The sequence below is a fragment of the Tupaia chinensis genome, unplaced genomic scaffold (assembly GCF_000334495.1).
Source record: "Tupaia chinensis unplaced genomic scaffold, TupChi_1.0 Scaffold000674_2, whole genome shotgun sequence".
Lineage (NCBI taxonomy): Eukaryota > Metazoa > Chordata > Mammalia > Scandentia > Tupaiidae > Tupaia > Tupaia belangeri.
The window spans coordinates 802,595-823,592 of NW_006160198.1; the positions used below are offsets into that span (position 1 = coordinate 802,595).

At 37.2% G+C, this 20,998-nt stretch overlaps 1 protein-coding gene across 1 annotated transcript in view; it reads left to right on the top strand.

Moving 5' to 3' along the window:
* The window catches only part of FAP (fibroblast activation protein alpha), an 82,958-nt gene extending 75,044 nt beyond the window's left edge, over positions 1 to 7,914 (top strand). Inside the window, exons 22-26 of the mRNA XM_006160267.3 lie at positions 3,705 to 3,804; positions 4,936 to 5,000; positions 5,504 to 5,576; positions 5,841 to 5,914; positions 7,517 to 7,914. Coding sequence (XP_006160329.1) covers positions 3,705 to 3,804; positions 4,936 to 5,000; positions 5,504 to 5,576; positions 5,841 to 5,914; positions 7,517 to 7,618 — 414 coding nt within the window. The 3' untranslated portion in view covers positions 7,619 to 7,914. The remainder of the gene's footprint in view (positions 1 to 3,704; positions 3,805 to 4,935; positions 5,001 to 5,503; positions 5,577 to 5,840; positions 5,915 to 7,516) is intronic.
* Positions 7,915 to 20,998: the final 13,084 nt, after the last annotated feature.

Sequence of the window (20,998 nt, forward strand, 5' to 3'; positions counted from 1 at the left end):
CAGACCAAGAAGTAGAAAAAAAGTATGATTATCTTTCCCTTTTATTTTTTTGGCTCAAACAAATAAAAGTCCAGTAGCCCTGGTTTCAGCTGCTTATTAAATATCCACACTGAGGAGCCAGAGGTGGCATGGTGGTTAAAGGCGTTGTATTCTCACATGGCCAACCACGGTTTGAGTCCTGGACCTAGCGGTTTGTTTTCTCCCTTTCCCTTTCTTTCTCTCTCCGGTCAAGTTAAATAATAATAATTGGAATGAAATAAATAATTCTTTAAAAAAATAAATGTCCACATTGAGCCTACCTGCTGCCTAAGGACTATCTGTTTTCACACTGATTCTCATCTAGGGTGATAACGCCTCCCAAGGGTCACTTGCCAATGTCTGGATACATTTTTGGCTGTCACATTGAGGAAGTGCTGTTGTCATTTGGTGGGTAGAGTCCAGAGATGCTGCTAAATATCCCACAGTGCACAGGACAGCCCCCCAAAACAATGAATTATTCACCCTGAAACATCAATACTGCCCAGGTTGCAAAACCCTGGTATGAAATACAGAATTGAAGCAATTATTCTAACAATTGGAGAGAAGTGAAGGTTTTGCCTAAATTATTAGAATAACAGCCTCATTTATGGGCTTTTCTTTGTTAATATAGGCCTAGCCAGGTGGTGTTGAATAAGCATTAGTTCATGATTTAATCTTAGTTCCTTTCTCTTCCAGTGACTAATTATAAGCAATTTGAATTGCTATGTGTGATCAACAATGTAAGTAGGACAAATGCACCTCTAATGAGACTCCATGAGACTTTGAACTTAAAATTTTCCAAAAGAGGTGGCTCTATTATAGAGATACAGGGATGACATGAGTTACTGAGTCAGGTGTCCTGGATTTGAGTCCCTCTGCTGTTTACTGACTCGATAGCCACTGTAAATTCATTAGGAGCCTCAGTTTCCTCATTATGAAATGCAGCAATAATTTCCAAACCAGGTCACTGTGAGGATTAGATGAGTTAGTAGCAAAGTCATTTGTTTAGCAAATGTTTATTTGATTGCTGCTCTGTGTCAGGCCCTATTCTCAGTGCTAGGGATTTATTCATTGACAAGACAGACAACAATGCCTCTACCTTTGAGAGATGGGAATAGGTGAGGAGAAAGAAAATGAGCAAGATAAATAAAAAGTATGTAGAATATCAAATTATTATAAGTGCCACAGAGAAAGATAAAACAAAAGGGGGATGGTACAGAGTTGGTATAAATTTAAATTAGAAGGATAGGGAAGACTTCTTTAAAGTGATGTTTGAGTTAAGACTTAAAAGAGGGGAAGAAGTGAGGCATGCTAATTTCTGAGGAAAGGGCATTCTAGGCAGAAGTTCACAGCATTTGCAAACATCCTGGGTCTAGATCATGCTTGGAGAGTTCAAAGAGCATCAAGAGAACCAATGAGCAAGGGGGAGGGTGGAGAAGGGGAGGTGTAGGCAGGAGAAGGGAGACAGATTGTGAAGAACAACAAAGACCATTGAAACAATCCTGGCTATCCAAGCATTTGTTAGTTAGTATTATTGCCTGGGAGTAAAATGTTCCAGTATACATTATGGCTCAAATAAGAGTGTTCCATAAAGATTTGTTCCATAAATCCTCCTGCAAAATTCTGTGGCCTTCTAAGCATGCTTTTAAAGATATCCTTCATTTAAACAAAATGGCAAGGCATCTAAGTTGAAAGGACAAAATTCTAGAATTCTCATGGCCAATCTGCTCTGTGGGTTCTTTTCGTGTGGCAGCCACCCACTCTGCCTGGGAGCCCCACTCACAGGGAAGCAGAAAAAAGACAACTCAGGTTACCCCGCCCCCTTTATTTCTACAATAGGAATAGTTTTTCCAAGCTGCCTGAGAATTTAAAATACACCTTCTTTTGTTGTACTGTGCATACCGTAGCTTTTGTTTTTACAAATTCCAAAAGAAAAATCGTACTCATTCTGGAGACAGGACATTTTTTGTTAAATAAAATAACCTAATCACTGAGTAGATACAAATTAATGATTCTTAATATTTTGAACAGAAATGTTAAAAATGTCTTTTTATTGTACACAAAGTCTTTTTATGTCAAATCTCATTTCATGCAATGAGTACATTTTCCCAATAAAACCATAAGCAATAATGATTTTTCTAAAGGTCTCAGGCTCACTCTGCTCTATTTGAACTTTTAATTAAGAAAGAAAGGAAAATCCTTCCATTTTAATAGTAGTTGCTGCTAACCTAACAATCAAAACAAATTATTTTTATAAGTAGAAGTTTGAACTAGATCATCTTCACTCCCAGAAATAATTTTAAGCACAAATATTCCTTCAGTTTTTAAAGTATATTTTTCCCTATTAAAACATGGTTTAATTCTCTTCCAAGCACAATAAAAAGAGGTCGTGGTATAATTGGAGCCATCTCTGTTTTCAGTGTTTTGTTGCCAACGGTCCTCAATAAAATTTCCCAGAGCTGGTAACATAAAACTGTACACTGAAAAAACAAAATTCTTCATCTGATTGTTGAATTCATTAAGGTTGTCTAGCTTATTCTCTGATTTTGTGTTTAGAACAGACCATGGCCCCTGACTTGCTGCCATCGCCTTCTCCCCACTCCCTCGCTCACTCTATCTTCTCTTACTCTCACTTGTATTTCCTTTCTAAACATGGACTGTTCTGTGGTAGAGATGGTATGATGTGTCTTGACTTGAGGAAAGTGATTCCCAGAAATCTGTTGTAATAAGGTCCTACAAACAAGGCCTGGCTTTAATCGAAGAGTCAGACTGTCCCCTCAGAATAAACACCAAGAAGCACTTCCTAATCCTGTGCATTTTTTTTTTTTTTTGTCATGTCTAATTGACTGCATAGTCCACGTTCCCAGGAGAAGCAAGTCTTGCTTAATCTGTCTAGAAAAGGGTTTAAATTGCCACATGACATGGCCAGAGATCTCTTTCGGTGATCACAGGTACAATCCTCCTGGAAGGAATTTTCTAAGATCTAAACCTCCTGACTCTGCAATGTGTATCTCTTTTGTGCTTCTTTGCTTTTCCATTAAACTGTGGGAAGAAATATAAGGAGTTTAAAGATACTAGTGACTTCCTCTTTTAAGCTGCTATGACAGAAATCCTCAAAAAAGAATATGTAATACATCATACACAAACTCTGGCCATGTCTTAAATTATCCAAAATGTTTTTATGTCCTTCTTTTGGAGTTTTCTTATGAAGATAAATAAATAAGTACATAGATACAAGCTCTGTCTCATAGGATTTTTGTAAACTGTGAAAAAATGTCTTACATTTATATTTTGGGAATAATTTCCTTTTTCTGTACATGTCCTTCAAGTGAAATCCTGTGTTTGTTTTGTTTGTTTGTTTTTCCAGCAAAGTTCTAGATGGAAAAACATAGAGGCGGGGGAAAAAGGGACTTTTTTTTTTCTTGTAGAAAGATTGTAATTATGTTTCTCTCTTAAACAAGGTATCAGTATATTCAGCACAACAATTACTTCTAATTTATTAAGAATGAAATTACTGTTAGGTCTGGGGGAACTTGCTGCTGAGGGTGCAAGGTAAACATTTAACCTACCCTTATCCAAATCCCCCAGCTCCTTTCAGTCCTGATTGTGAGTAGAGTTGCTTTAAAATTATGGAAGAGAGGTTACAAAAGTAAATCTGAGACTGACTCATACCAATGTCTCTGCAGTCCTATGGAGGGTATGTTTCATCGCTGGCCCTCGCATCTGGAACTGGTCTTTTCAAATGTGGAATAGCAGTGGCTCCGGTCTCCAGCTGGGAATATTACGGTATGGAAACATTTCATAAATGTTGCCGTGAAAACATTTAGCACATAATTATATTTGTGGTTGTTAAGAAAAGAAATTATGCAGTAAAATTCACCCCAGCATCACTAGGAAAATGTAACATATAATTGGGACTGTTTATATGATTTATTATAATCATCTTGTAACAATCACAGAAATATTAGGAGTGAAGAGAGACTCTCCCATAATCCAAGGTAGCTTATTTTCTCCCAGAAACCCTGAGTCTTTGTTGGGCCAAAACCTTAAAATCAGGGCTAACTTTGTGTTTTCACAGGCACAAAGAGGCAGCATAACTGGCTTATAATCACATTTTATGCAAAGTCCAGTTAGGAGCCAAGCAATTCACCTTTACGTCACAGTTTGCAACTGCCAGCTCCATTGCTTCAGAAGTCAGAGAAACAAAAAATACGTTTGGGGAGTTTTCCTCCCATGTGTGCCGATTTTTATGAATACCATCAATGTAGGATGGTTCTTTGGAAGTAGCTATAATAATTGTACAACAATTAGCTTTCGTCTATCCTCTTCCTGTGTTGGAGTAGAAATAAGGCAATTGTGACTTGTAGGAAATTTTTCTTCAGAAAATGAAGTCTGTGAATCTAAGTCCTCTCTATTGCAGGAAATCCACACTAAGATACCCATGTGTGTGCATGTGTGCATGCATGTGTGTGCATGTATGTATTGGGAAGGAGGGAATTTGCAACACATATTTTCATTACAGATGACGTGACTCCAGTAAAAGTACTATGAGTAGAGGCTTTTATGATTTCTTTTAAAATACAATGAGATTTTTCTATGGGATTATATCTACCTCAATATGCCCCCCAGGAAGGTAGAAATTAAAAAAAAAAGATTAAGACCAGCCCTAGAAAGAAAATGTGTAGATGCTCCTGTTTTGGTCCTTTCTTTCTCTGCTGCTTCTCTAGCCTGACTGAGGCTGATTGTAGAGATGACACACATTCTTTGAGGCCAAAAATTGCAGTAAAGTAAGGCAAGAATTTACCTCAACAGCTCCACACAGGAGAATGGAGGAGCAGTTATTAAACTAGGAGGTCTTGTTAGTTAATGAAATGATATGTATCTCATGTAAATATCTTATTCTAATCGGTTTTATAGCATCTATCTACACAGAACGATTCATGGGTTTCCCAACAAAAGATGATAATCTTGAGCATTATAAAGTAAGTATTCTCTATTTTATTTAGGTCATTAACTTATTTCAAATGTCTTAACAATTTTTTAAAGGAGTAATTTAGAATTTAGAGTTTTAATTTTGGTTTCCCAAGTAAATATGATGATTTCTTGCTAACTGAAAAACACATACTGTAGTGGATTTTTTTTCTTTGGATTCTATTCTTTCTTTCCCCTTCTTCCCTTCCCTAACTTCCCTTTTCCATATCCTCCTCCCCATCCCCCAACCACTCACAGCTTGAGCGGGCATCATTTATGCCTAAGGTCTCACTCATATGTAACATATGACACATAAACTTTCCGTTTTTCAAACTAAGAATCAGATGGAAGTAATGCAAATGATGATGAAAATGTGTTGCTCTGACTCTTAAATATTTATCAACCAAAGCAATACATAATTTCAGTATTGGTGCTAAGTCCATTGCACAATGATTTAGCTAGTTTTCTATTAGAACTTGCAGCAACTAAAATGTTAATTTTTCCTCTTTTCCAGAATTCAACTGTGATGGCAAGAGCAGAATATTTCAGAAATGTAGACTATCTTCTCATCCACGGAACAGCAGATGGTGAGGTTTAAGCAAGACTCTTACACATAAAAATACTGAGCCAGCATCACTTTGTTTAAGAAACATTAAGCATCCTCCTATGCCTGTGCTCAGGGTCAGTACCTAGGAGTCAGGGACATTTCCATATCTGAGTGTGATTACTCACTGCTGACAATGTCAACTGCATGACTAGATAATTGTTGGTGTTCATTTCCAGGCAGTACATTGTCACTCTCTGCTTTCTGGTATTTAGCAGCACTTTAACTCTCTCTCTCTTTGTTGCAGATAATGTGCACTTTCAAAACTCAGCACAGATTGCAAAAGCTCTGGTTAATGCACAAGTGGATTTCCAGGCAATGGTACCTAATTTTGTTTCACTCACGTTCATGGCCTTAGACCCTTAACCTAAATGGAAGTTCTTTTATTTTGTTTTGTTTTGTTTTGTTGTAGTAAAAGCGGACAAAGAGGCTGCAAGGTAGATTGGACAGAACATTACAAATGAATATTAGATCTTTCATTAATTTCCTGAAAGATCCCAGATCAGCCAGATAACCTCTGGGCTTTGCAATGGAATCATATAAAATAAAGGAGTTCATAAGATTAAGTTGTCTTCAAGCTCAAATGCCAACAGTCTGAAATCCTATGTATATAAAGGTAGTTATATGCTTAGAGTTCCTTCAAAACCTGAGCATTCTAAAGCAGCTGGAAGATTCTGCTTATTCAGTAAGAAGCAATTGCAAAATGCTGTCAGGAACTTTAAAGACTCCCAGGAGTCACGCAGCTCCATTTAGGGTTAAAATATCTTTTCATCTATGTATTCTATATACCTGGCATATGCCTGGCCTATCACAGAAGCTCACATTTTTACTGAGTGAATGGGCTAAATGTGAAATTCAGATTGTATGAAGAATGGAAAATGGAAACAGAGAATAAGGCAAAAGCCAAAGAAAGGGACCAATCCATGGTAGCTACCTTTTCCCCTCTTCAGTGAACACAAATTCTCCCTCAGCTACTTTTATTGATCATGAATCCAGAAAAGGAGACACCCCCCCCTCATCTTTTGGAAAAATTTTTTAACATCATTTACAAAGGATGAGGTGACATTTTTCTGATCTTTTTTATTGTGACCCCCAAGTAAATTGGACTTACTGAATATATAGCATCACAGCATGGCCAAGCTACTATCATTTAGTGAAGACAATCGTACTGGCACCCTGTCAATAACATGGTAATACCACTTCTCATTTGATGAAAATGATATTTTTAACTTCTATAAAGGGTATTTATGGTTATATGTGGATACATCATATTGCAGATTTTATGCAACAGAGATAACTTAGATTCACAGGCTTAAAACCTCATGAAATTTTTGAGCTACAAGGAGTTCTAGGGAAATTCAAATCCAACCCCTTTGTTGTCTCAAATGAAGAAGCTAAGCTTCACAGAAGCCAAGTAGTAGACCTAACATAATCAGTTCTTTTTTTAAAGAATTATTTTATTTTGACTTGATTAGCTATTATTTTCTAGTTTGACCAGAAAGAGAGGGAAAGTGAGAAAGGAAGCCACCAGGTCTGGGACTCAAACCATGGTTGGAAGTCCAGCGCCTTAAGCCACTATGCCACCTGAACTAGCCCCCTTAATATAAACAATTCTACAAACTTCACCTCCTGATTCTCCAAGGGATTCTGATTCCCTGGTAGACCCCTGTGAAAACTCAGCCACCAAGCTCTAAAAAATTAGTTTAAAGATATACAGTGGTAGTAGAGGTTAACAAAGGTTCTTTAATTCTTCCTACTCCAAATGTCTACATGTAAGCCATTTTATTTATTCAAGTGTCCTTAGGTAGAATTTCCCCATAATATTAGAAAAATTATCAGGTCTTGAGAGCACAAAAAAAGTTAAAGCCAGGTGCATTTTGTGACTGCAGGCATGAAATAAACTATTTTCCTTTTGTGTTTCAGTGGTACTCTGACCAGAACCACGGCATATCCGGCAAGTCCACGAACCACTTGTATACCCACATGACTCACTTCCTAAAGCAATGTTTTTCTTTGCCAAACTAAATACTGGTGCTGATATAAGCCTGTATTACAATCTGAACACTTCATATAAATGCCTCAGATCATTTGCGTGTTTTACTTTTATGTTGTAAGATACTGGTATAAACAAATAAATGAATATTATTCTAACAGCTTGTAAAAAATAAATAGGAGGACCCAGAAAAAATCCAGCTAGACATTGTTTATATTTTCTAGTACTCTGTGAAAGAAGAAAAGGGGAGCCATGCGTTTTTCTTTGCATACAAAGTGTTTTATCATTTGTCTGAGGAAAAAAAATAAAGTTGCAAGTTCAAGAGTTAGCATGGTGTTTATGTTGACTGATTTCCTATTGGTGTCACAGAAGTGCTCGTCCAGAGGAAGCACACAAGTGATGTTAGGGTGGTCATGGAGGAGACATCTGGAACAGTTTTGGATTTTGTCATGAGAACTCCAAATCCTGGGATGAACAGCTGAACCAAGTTTGAGATGTTTGCACTCTGTGCTGTCCTTCTAAGAAAGGTTTATTAAATTTCTCCCAAAGATATTGTCAACATTGCCAAAAAACATTTGATAAGGATAAAGTCAGACTTCTGAATTCAGGCTCCTTTTAGGAAATGCCTCAGATTTGGAAATGCTTCTATTTTGTATCCATTTTTAGAATTAGTAACAGTAATTGCCTTCAGATTGCTAAACCATAACCGAACCAAACCAAACAAACAAATAAAATAGATATGAATAGCTGGAGAGGAACATTTTTTATCTATGAGGTTTTTTTTGGGGGGATTTTACTTTTACATTATAAACTATATTTTGAAAGAAAAAAAAAAAGGCATAATGCCTGCAAGCCTAAAAGCAATGCTCTGCCAGGAACTGTCACCATCAATGAGAAACTATGGGCAACTTGCCATCTCTGTGACTGCCACAGATTTTTTAAAAATCCACACCAGGTCACCAGAAGATATTTCTGAAATGAATATTGGAATTCCCATCCACCCATGATCTAGGAGACTGTTCATTAATGTGTTTCCCAGCACTAAAGTACCTGGTTAATTTCTCTCCATTCCTAGTTTGGTTCTTTCTTTCCTGTTACAGGTAGACCACTCTTAACGCCTTCTCTCATTTCTTATAGCCAGAGAACTGATCCAGGCTTGAAAGGTTACAACACAAAACACCTCAAATATCATAGACCCTGAAGCACTTTCTCCACTACTGCTTTCTGAAACCATGCTTCCCACTCAGGCCTCACCGTCCCACCTCTCACACCAGGAAGTGTGCTCTGTGTGGTCAGGGAGTCTGGACATATCGTCCTGGACATACAACTGGCTATAGCTCCTCTTTACTTCCACACAATAGCTAATCACCTAAGGGTCAGAGGATTCTGCTTTTTTTTCTGTTCCACACAGAGCAGCCTCTGAAGCAAACCTAAGAGATTTCCTCATGGTTTTCTCATACTCCCTGCAACTAAGAAGCGAGTAACCAACATTCCTTTCCTAATAGCCTATGTAAGGAGACAAAAAGATTACTATGAGTTTTAAGAAAAAACAAAATCGTATTACTCCAGCATATTTTCTTTCTTTGCAGAATTAGCAAGACTGGGTTCTAATATCAATATGCTTTTAGTGGTCCCAGCCTCCAGCTTTTGCTTGCATTGCTACAGAGCCAATTTCTTCTCTCTCTCTCTTTTTTTTTTTTTTGCAGAGGTTTTTGCTATAGGGTGCATGTGCTCACCAGAAAGGCAGAGAGAGACAGAGAGACAGAAAGTGAGAAATCATCCCCGGGGCGGGGGGGGTGGGCAGGGTGGCCACGTGCACAATCCCTTCTCCTCCATTCTCCTCTCAGGATCTTGGGCCTGCATGCACATGCGCTCAGCATGAGTTTAAGCCACTGGGTACAGGACTCGAACCACAGTCAACCACATGGGAGTTCAGTGACACAGCCATTATGCCATCTGCTGGTCCCAACTACAGAGCCAACATCCAAGAGACAATCTAGAAGTTGTCCTCCTCTGAGAAACCACCAGTGATTCTCTGCTATTTACAAAATACTGTTCAAAATTAAGCGTATGACACATGGAGCCCATGACCATCTCCCCCCATGCAGATTTTCTAAACCCTTCTCCTGACACCACCCTCCATAGTCCCTTAGTTCTCCAAATACACTATGTTCTTCCACATCTCTGTACTGTGAAATCCTAGTGGCACTGCTCAATAAGGTAGATAGTCACTAACCACACGTGGCTATTTAAATTTAAATAAGTTAAAATTTAACAAAATTAATATTCAGCTTTTCAGTCATACAGCCACATTTCACTGCTCCACAGCCAGGCATGGCTAGTAGCTTCCAGGCTGGACGATGTATTGAGAGATGTAAAATGTTTCCATCAGCTCAGAAAGTGCCATAGGACAAAGTTACACTTGAGGAAGCATCACTGTCCAGGTCTTGGAACGTAGCTCACAGAAGCTCACCCAAAGGTGAATGAAGAAAAGCCTTGTGTTCATGGAAGGTTCAGGTTTTCTACTTCATTGTTGGTGAAGCTTTCCCTGACCCTCCTCAAACAGAATCATCCAGGTCTTTCTCAAAACATTCAGCATGCATTTACTTACTTGTTCATTCATTCAACAAACACTTATTGAATCTGACTGTATACAAAAGACTGTGCAAAACTTTGAGTTTTAGTGGAGAGTGAGACAGCAACTTCTGTGGCCATTTTCTTGTTTTTAATTTTTGACACTCCTTTTTTTGTAAGAATTATTTTATTTAACTTTATTTATTTATGTAATTTTAATTTGACCAGAGAGGGACAGATTCAGACAGAGAGGGAGAGAAAGTGAGAAAGCAAGCCTCCAGGTCCAGGACTTGAACCATGGTTGACTATGTGGGAGTCCAGCGCCCTTAATCCCCTCGCCACCTGCCAGCCTCTTAATGCTGACCCTCTATACAGCTTTTCTAGACTCTTTTTTCACGCTTGGGAGATAAAAGTGGTGTAATGTACAAAGGGCAGAGATTTTAAGTAGACAATCCCAAACTAAAAGGGATAATTAAAAAAAAGTTTATCTTTTCAATTTCTAAGAAACTAGATTTTAATTATCTGTTATCTATTATCACATTTTATTCTTTGATATGAGGTTGGGACAGGCGAGTATCCCAACACTCTAATGCAGCAAGGTATAACCATCCTCTACATATCATAAGCTCGAGATTTTCATTCATTCATTCATTCAATGTAATTGTACTATAAGTGCTATATGTGACCCTTCCCCAAAAAAAAGTCTAGTATGGATAAGAGGAAAACCACTAAAAGATTAATTTCTAAAAATAATCTCGAACTTTAATCTCTTAATACTGTCCTTAAAGCTACTTAAAAAGGGTTTCAAAATTCTGAGTGATCATCTAATATCTCTTAGGACAATGAGAAAGAAATACCAGGTAAGTGAGTATTTTTAACACCACTCGAGAACTTTTATTTGGGTTTTAAAATTTAAAAAAGACTACCCCAGTTTATAAAGTGTGTTATTTATTTCCCCATGAAACAGTTATTGAATGTCCATGCTGTGCATGGCAGTATTCTGGGTACTTCAGGGGTTACACAGATGAATATATATGACAATTTCTTCATTTCTAGACTGTTTCAGTAAAGGCAACTTAACGAATCTGATTTTCCCAACATTTGAGCATTTTTCAGAAACTGACAGATCTTTATGCAAATGTTGTTGCCAAGCTGTTTGTAATGGTGAAATTATACTTTGACAGTAACTCTTTAAAATATATTAAACCCAGATAAGGTTTTTTTGGAAATGTTGCCAATTAAGTGACTTTAATGAGCTTCTTGATGGTAATGTAATTAAAATTCAGATGTTCTAATTGTAAAAAAAAAAAAATTGTTCTGGGAAAGTTAACAGTAAAATAAGCAAATGTAAAATGAATTGGGTCTAATTTAAATGGTGATTATGTGGTCTTCTGAGAAGATTCTACCAAAACAATGCTTTCAATTATGCTGTTTGTGAAAAAGAAAGACAGCACCTAACAGAGATTTTTCATTTGTCCAATAAAGCAGATATTTTGAGTTGATCCAATAAAACAGACTGAAAAATTTTAAGTGTGGTAAATCATTCTCAGCCTGTAAATGAGAACAGTTAAAACACTTCTTTGGTATTATGGACAGGTACCTTGGCAACTTGAAGTGGAATAATTTCTGAATCAGGGAGAAATAAGTGCCTGGACTTTATCAAGCTATTCATGGGGATAACGATCTGGCTTCTAGCAAAAGCTTCTAATGACCACCTGCTCCGATTATTGGCAGGCAATGCTCCCATGCTGGTCATCTCTTTCTGACACACAGGTACTGTCTTTGGCAAGCAAGAGCAGTATTATTTCATCCCATTGGCTTCAAGTTAATACTCCATTATTTACTTTGAAAGCTGTTTTGACAGTATATGTTTTACCAAAGAGTTCACCCTTGCTCTGTGATTGCATATCCTGTAGAATAGGAGAGAGGTCCAGTCAAGCCAACATCATGCCACAATGGCTTGACAACTTGTCTTCCATCTTTCATAATTGCTGTTTGTGGACAAGCAAATATAAGTGCATCTTTGTTTGCCATTAATTGTTGAGGGAAGGAACTTTTCTCATTGCCACAGAAGGTGAATTTTTAAAAATAAAGTCATTTTGTTTTGTTATGCCAGAGGGAGAGAGTAAGAACATCCCACAGTGGGATATGATCATACCACGCCATAATCCTTTTTCCCCCATTTTCCCATCCTATCAGGATCCTGGGCACACACAGGTGCTGAGGTGTTTTTTAAGCTGCTGGGCTGAGATTTTAATCACAGCTGACCATTTGGGATCTGGCTCCCTATGCATAGTGCTTAACTGCTAAGCCATAGGACTGGCCCTGGAATAAATGTCTTCATGAAATATTTAATAAAATATAAAAATGATGTATATGTCTAAACATAACTATTATTTATTCATAGTTAATTTTGTTTGTTATCAAAATATCCTTTCAGGTATTCATGGATTTAACTAGGAAATTTTAGATACATCATAAAATTTGCTTACATCTGATTGACACAAAACTAAATTTCTTTGTTTAAGAAAAGGTGATTAAAAATGATGATGTTCTAATATATGAAGGACTCCAAATAATTTTTGCCTAAATGGAATTAAAGTATGTGTTTATATTGGTGTAATAAAATGAAATCCATACAAGTTTATTCATAATATTGTGTTGTCAGGAAAGTTATGACATATTTTTGCATAGAAAAAAAACACAGAAAAATGCATCATGACTTTCTTGAAGATCCTTACAGAAAGCAATGCTGTTCTCTCATTTCCTTCAAAAGATTAAAGCAGTATTTTGAAATACTGTAAATTCCTTTCTTTCAAATGAAATACAGCATAGCTCATATACCAATCTTTTAAATACATACTATTCTTTAAAACTCACTTTAGAGGGCCAGCAGGTGGGGTGGTGATTAAGATGCCACATGACTGACCACAGTTTGATTCCCTCAACTGGCAGCTTGAAATCACACCAGGCATATGTGCGTACATGCCCAAAATCTCTCACTTTCTCTCTTTCTGTCTCTTTGATAAGTGCAAAACTCACCTTAGAGACAGCCTCTGTTGTAAGGGCATAGTTGCCTAAGTCAGACTACCTGGTCTGTATTCCACCTAAGAAACCTACTAACTATGTAACTTCAGTCAATTTTTGTAAGTTCCCTCTACTTCAGTTTCCTTAAATAAGATGGAGATAATAATAGTTCCTGCCCCATAGGGTTGATTGGAGGTATAAAACAGTTATTTGTAGAACTAACAATGTGTGACATATAGCAAGTAGTTTGTAGGAGTTTACTAGATACATAAAATAGACCAGTTTTTGGTTGTCATTGTCAATAGAGCCATTCTCAAGAAATTAATGTCTGAGCTAGAAGCTAGTAGTTTCATTGCCATATCAGTGGGTTTAGTTTAAGTGTCAGAATCTTCTATCACATTTTAATGAATCTCTATTCCTTTATTTTTTTTTAGTTCTTTTTTTTTTTTTTTTTTGGAAAGGTTTTTGCTATAGGGCGCGTGTGCTCGCCAGACAGACAGAAAGAGACATAGAGACAGAAAGCGAGAAATCCCCCCCCAGGGGGGATGGTCACGCCGCAATCCCTTCTCCTCCATTCTCCTCTCGGGATCTTGGGCACACATGCACACGCGCCTGGCGTGAGTTTTAAGCCACCGGGTCCAGGACGCGAACCGCAGTCGACTAAGTGGGAGTCCAGCGACATAGCCATTACGCTAACTGCTGGTTCCCATGAATCTCTATTTCTAAAGTAGTGTACCCTCTTAGGAATCACAAATACTGAAGTCATGAGTGCCCATGGAAACTCATTGACTTTGGTCTAGTCTTGAATGAGTCATTCATCTTTGTCTCTCAATACCTGTCTAAGGAGCCAAAGATTTGATAGTAGTCATTGAAACACCTTTGGAGAAGCCAGGGCAATGTGTAATTGAAGGACATGAACCATCTACACATCCAGTTTCACGTGCAACTTAACAAAGCATGACAGGGGCTTGTTCTTGGCCCCATCTCCACTATTCTCGCGTTACCCACCTAACTAGTTACAGTGCTCTCCTCTGTGGGTTTTGTTCAGGGCAGGCTTATTTCTGTTTCAGAGCCTGAAACATCTTGTCTTCTCTTTTCACTGGGCTATGTCCTTCTTATTTAGGTCCCAGCTTAGGGGTTACTGTTGGAGAGAATTTTCCTAATTACTAGGTTTAATGTTGCTTCCATTATGGCCAGAGACTTCCAACCACATTATCTAATGGTCTGTTTTTAGTAAGATTTAGGTGCATCAGAAATTATTTTACTTATGTATGTGCTTATCTCCTACTTGTTTGTCCCATGCAAATACAAGTTTCCTAAGAGCAAAGACCTCACCTGTTTTATCTCTGTTTCCAGTACCTAGACAGTACCTGAAACGTGGTAAAAGTTCAATAAATACTTGCTGAATGAATCCCTCGTTTTTGTGGATAGGAAGATCCACAAAACTGGAATCCTTACGTCAGGGGAAATATATCCAGCTTTTTCTGGAACTTAGTATGTAATAGGAAGTTGTTGTCCCTTCATAGCATAGGGAAAAAAAAAAATCCCTGAGCAGCAGGTGACTCAGTCAGGAGAATAAGGTTATGGAGGACAGGAAATTCAGCCAGAGTTCTAAAAGAGGTTCATCTTTGAAACAAAAATAATTTGGATTAGGAAATGGAAACACAGCCTACTGCACTGTCCTAACTTAGATACTGCTGCCTCTCTATGAATCACCACCAGGACACTGCAGACTAAGGAAATTTGGCACAAAACGTTCAAACTGGAAAAAGTCAAATACGTATCTGAAATGTTTCTGAGTACTCTAGTAGTTTCTATAAGAAAATAAATAAAATAAAAACAAAAACAAAAAACCCTACTAATTTTTGAAAGATGATACATTTTACTTAATAATACATTTTAAGTACTAATGGTTTCTTTTTTTTTTATAGACCACAGATTAGTTTATTTTTAACACCCATCATGCCATGAATTCATAGGGAATAGGTTCCAGTAGCTCAGGCTCCTTTCTATTGGTTCTCACGAAGTGTGCTTCTCTGGGTGGAGCAGGCTGGTGCTATAGTTGAACCCAGGTGCCTTTCTCTTTGGCTTCTTTCTTTTTCTGGTCATTTTCTCTCACATGTTTTAGGAAGCTATCTCTGCTCTTAGAATGTTTAATATGCTCAATACGCACATTGATTCTCTTGGCAAGAATCTTACCCTTAACTTGTTTGTTCACAACAATGCCAACAGCATGCTGGGTAACATTATAGACTCTTCCAGTTTTGCCATGATAACATTTGTGGGGCATTCCTTTTTGAACAGTACCCATTCCGTTAATGTCTGCAATATCATCTTTCTTGTAGATTCGCATATATGTTGCCAAAGGAACAACTCCATGTTTTCTAAAAGACCTAGAGAACATATATCGGGTGCCTCTCCTTTTTCCCTTTGTGTTCGTCTTTTTGGTTAATTACTGGAAGATGGCGGTTCTGGCCAAAAAAAAGCAAATTATATGGTTTCTATCCCTTGGTCAAGTCATATGAAAGAAGTCTAAAAAGTTCACAGGAAATATATATTATGAAAAACACTAGGCATGGTTAAAAAAAGTTTTTACACTGAAATAAACTTGTACTTTAATTTTATTTTTCTGTCACTGTTTGAAGTCACCTCATATGTTTGAGCCTTGAAAGTTTGGTTGGTTGGCTTTTTTTTTTTTCTTTTTAGATTTTGTCACAGGGCGCCTGTGCTTGCAAGAGAGAGGCAATAGGAAAGAGTAAGAAAACACTCCCCAGTGGGGAATGGCCATGCTGCAATCCCTTCTCCACTCTCCTCTCAGGACTTTGGCCATGCATGCACAGGTGCCTGGCATGGTTTTCAAGCTGCCAGGTCTGGATCATGTGGAAGTCCAGTGCCTTAACCACAATGCCATCTACTGGCCCCAGCTCTTTTAATTGCACATTATGTTGTAGTCATGAAAAAGAAGTCAATAAAACACAACTATCAGAATTTGTGCTTTTTATATCATACTTTCTAAAAATAATTCTTTTTATTTAGCTTTATTTATTGTCATCATTATTTTATTTTATGTTTTACTTTGGGAAACAGAGAGAAAGTGAGGGAAAGGGAGAAGCAAGCCACGAGGTCTGGGTCTTGAACTGCGGTCATGTGGGAATCCAGTGCCCTCAGTCACCACCACCTGCCAGTCCCTATATCATACATTTCTAATTGACTATTAAACATGGGCAAGTTTAATGGGTGGGTGGAAATACTTGGCTGGATGACAATCATAGATCCCCAAGAAACACTGAGGCGTAAGTGTTTTACCTGATTTATGCAGTAAAAGTGAGACCAGGAACCCACTTGGTAGCTTGCGTGACACTGGTTTTATAATATTCTTGAAGGAACTTTAATCACCATTAACTATCTTCTTTTATGGAACTGATTTTACATGAATTACAATTTGTATTGGATAAAATAACTGTTGCCTTGGAATAGAGTTCTCAATCTCAAGCAACCTCTGATGTCAGGCAGGCAATCACAATGAGTGGAGCAACTCAAAGAATGGGTCAACAAGGTTTATGATGAACTAAGGGTGGACACTGGTGAGCTGGTGAGTACATCTAATAGGGTGACAGTCACTGACTCAATCACTGCCATATGGAAATGTAGGCCCGTTATTGTCAGACCTTCTGATTTTTGTCAAGAGAAATAAAAACACTGAACAACTAAATGTAAACTCTCCCTTAATTTTGGATCCTTGACATCTAACTTATGGGTAAAGAAAATACATCTGTGTGCCATATTTGACCTGTGAGTATCAATTTCTATCTTACCTAATTAGTTAGTGCTTTTCTTTTAGATGTGAATGAGCCAGGTGCCCCATATATATTATTCTATTTAATTTTGCGCTCTATAAATTAGAAATCAAAATACAGTATTGATGTGAAGAAAAAGGAAGGAATTTCAGAACCTAGAAGATCCTGTTGGTCCAAATCAACTAGACCATGTTCTTCCCACCATCGTCATGCCTCCACGTAATGCTGACAGCGCCTCTTGTCAAATATTCCAGAGTTCATAGAATACCCTTCAGAGGTCTCTGTAACAGATTGCTGCTATGAATCAAATATTCAATTTAGAGTGTACATAAACACAATTGTAGCAGTAGGCCCTTATCAAACGGTGTTAGAATTTAAGTACAGTTGGGGGTCAGTGGGTGGCGTGGTGTTTGGGGCCCTGGATTCCCATGTGATCAACCATGGTTCAAGTACTGTATCTAGTGGCTTGCTTTCTCAATTTCTCTCTCTTTCTCTCTCTCTCTCTCTCTCTCTCTCTCTCTTTGGTAAGCATGCTTGCCCTGTAGGAGATTTAAATAAAAATAATATCAATAAATAAAATAAAATAATTTTTTTATAAAAAGAATTTAAGTATAGTTAAAGAAGTAGCCATTAAGTGGCTGCTAAACAAACATTAGTAGGTTGGTTTTAAAAATGGAGTTTTATAACTATCTTAATGACTTCCATGGGGTCTACATCTTGTTCTGCTGCCAGCAAACTTGTATATATGTATGTACAACAAGCATATCTAAATCCAACTCCTGACTAGACTCAGAATTCTGTTAGCTTTCCAAGCTTCCCATCGCCTCTCTTCCATGAAGCAGTGCTTCTCCTTAATGTTACCCCTGCACTGTGTTTTCCCACACTTGCTCTCTTGCAAACTCCCACACTTCGGCCACGCAACTACAGATGGGGGCAGAGCTAGGGCAAAGCTTTGATGCTACCTCACAAGAATGGTCCTCAAATTGACAGCAGGTGTGTCATGCCAACAGCACGCAGGTGCCAAAGCAGAGCTTCTGAAAATAAAAAGCAATGAAAGTATAAAGCTTAGATTTTATTTCTCCAGATTGGGTTTTTAGAAAAACCAAAAGGAAAATTTAGGTTTCCACGTAAAGTAAGTCTTTTATATCTCTTCCACATTTTTAGTTAGTGTCCATCAACTTATGCTTTTAAAAAGTCACATATGTATCTCCAGGTTGCCAAAGCACTTTCAACATATCCGGAGTACTTTTATTATTTACTTTCTCAAGTTACAGAATCGAGAGTCATAAAATATTGTTTACATAATCTTCTTTAGTGAAAAAGTCCTGCCCAGTGAAACCTGCCATAGGAAATCCTAGTATCGGTTCTTTCATGTAGAGTTAGAGTCTTTTACATGGTATTTCCTTGTAATAAAAATTAGATATTTATCTCTATCAAAGTGTCAAAATTTTATAATAAATCTTATAAATAGCAACTCAATAGTTACATCCTTCTTGTGTCATATTTTTAAGAAAATGTAAAGTTATGGAAGTGATATAATTAATTTCATCTGAATTTTAATTTATTTTGGAAAATAATGGCATATATATTGTATCCTTTTTAAATGTGTTTATTACATACATACACATGCACACACACACACAAGCACGTATGTACTATTATTTGTAAGGTCTAATGCTCAGAATAATATAAAGAACTATTTTGATTTAATAGCAAAAAGACAAATGGAATTTCTAAAGGGGCAAAGATTTGAATAAACATTTCTCCAAAAAAGATATACTAATGATCAAAAAGCATTTGAAGAGACGTCCAACATCCTTAGTCATTAGAGAAATATAAATCAAAACCACAATGAGGTACCACTTACTGCCTGCAAAGATGAACATAATAGTTATAATTTAAAAAACAGAAAATAAATATTGGCAAGGACATGGGGAAATTGGAATCCATGTACATTACAAGTGGGAATGTTAAATGTTTCAGCCACTGTGAAAGAGCTAAACAACTCAAAAAGTTAAACATAGAATTACCATATAATGCAACATTTGCATTCCTACATATGTGCTTCAAAAGCTGAAAACAAGTTCTTAGACAAATACACATGCTGGCATGTTCATAGTAGCGTTATTCACAATAGGCATATTCCAATGGCCATTAGTGGGTGAATGGATGAACATGGAGTATTATTTTATGTTTTTTTAAAAAAGTATTTATTTAATTTACTTATTCCTTCATATATTTTAATTTGACCAGAAAGAGACACACAGAGAGAAGGGGAAAGTGAGAAAGCAAGCCATCCCGTCTGGGCTTCGAACCATTGTTGGTCATATGGGAGTGTCCAGCAACTTAACCACCACCACACCACCTGCTGACCTCATGTAGAGTATTATGAGACTTATAAAAGAATGAGGTACTGGTACATATGAAAAGATGGGTGAACCTCCAACACTTGCTGATAAATGAAAGAAGCCAGACACAAGACTATTATATGTTTTTTTAAATGTAAAATGTCCAGAATAAGTAAATCCACAGACACAGAATGCAGATTGGTGGTTTCCAGAGGATGAAGGGAGAGAGAAAGGAAGAAAAATTACCTAGCACGCATAGGTTTATATTTTGGAAATAATAAGTTTCCTAAAAGAAGAGGTTGTACATTGTGAATGTACTAAATGTCACTCAATACATTTTTATAAAACTCCATTTTCAACAGTTCATTTGTAATTATTTTTAATATAAGTTACAATTACTGCATCTTTTTGGAATCAGTAGACTCAACCTCTTGACATAAGGGAGTGATATAGTCCAAGAAATTAGCCTCTTAGATGCTTTAAATACATACATATTTTGAACCATTGTCAATAAAAAGCATATTGTCATTCTCAAAGAAAAAAAAATTATAATTTCAGTTACACTTGTTTTAGCTAGTGGGTTCTCATATCACCAGACCTCTAAGCAAAGAAGGAAAACCTGGATTCATCACTATTCATCATTCCAAGCCCAGAGCTTGCACCCAATGAACATTCAAAATGCTTAAACCACCAATTATCAGAAATCTCCTCTGGCTGATACATTCTGATCTTCAACTGCACTCAGAGCGACTCTTCCAAAGTGACTATTTCAAATATCCAACCTCATCCTGCCTTCTTACTGATGCTCCAATTCTGTGTTCCTATCAGTCTAGAGAAGATGATAGGGATGTGCTGTCCTCCCAGGCAAGGCCTGCCCCAACACTGAGTTCGCAATCCTAAGCTCTTTTTATGCCCGCAGTGAAATCTGTAGCTGTAGGAAGGCGGAAAAAGACAAGCTTGTTGACTTTCCTTATTGGAAAGGGAAAGCCCTATCATCATTTTGGAAAGCAGTTGTCCAAAAAGTGAAGCAGAGAATTATCATATTCCTAGCAATTCCACTAGTAGATATTTACTATGAGAATGAAAAACAGTCCAGAAAAGAACCTGTACAAGAAGGTTTATAATAGCATTATTCACAGTAGCCAAAAAATGGAATCTACCCAGATGTTCAACTGAAGAATGGGTAAATGAAATGTGGTGCATATAAGAGGTTTTCAAAAAGTTCATGAAAGATGCATATTATGAAGAAAGCTATACATGGATTTAAATTTTTTGCCCCAAAATAAATTCATACTTTAATCCCATTTTCCACAAACTTTTTGAATTCCCTTCAAACATATAATGGGACATTATTCTGCTATGAAAAGGACTGTCAAATTAAAATAAATAAACAAATAAAATTTTAAAAAATTTTAAAGGGGTCAGCAGGTGGCATGGTGGTTAAGGGCACTGGACTCACATGGGCGACCGTGGTTTAAGTACCAGACCTGGTGGCTTGCCTTCTCACTTTCTCTCTCTCTGTACCTCTCTGGTCAAATTAAAATAAATAAAGAAAAGTTTATAAAAAAGACCTGAACTACTGATTTCTGCTATAATATGGATGACCCATGAAATTATTATGCTAAGTAAAAGATGCCATAAAGAAGGCTAAGTATGGAGTGACTCC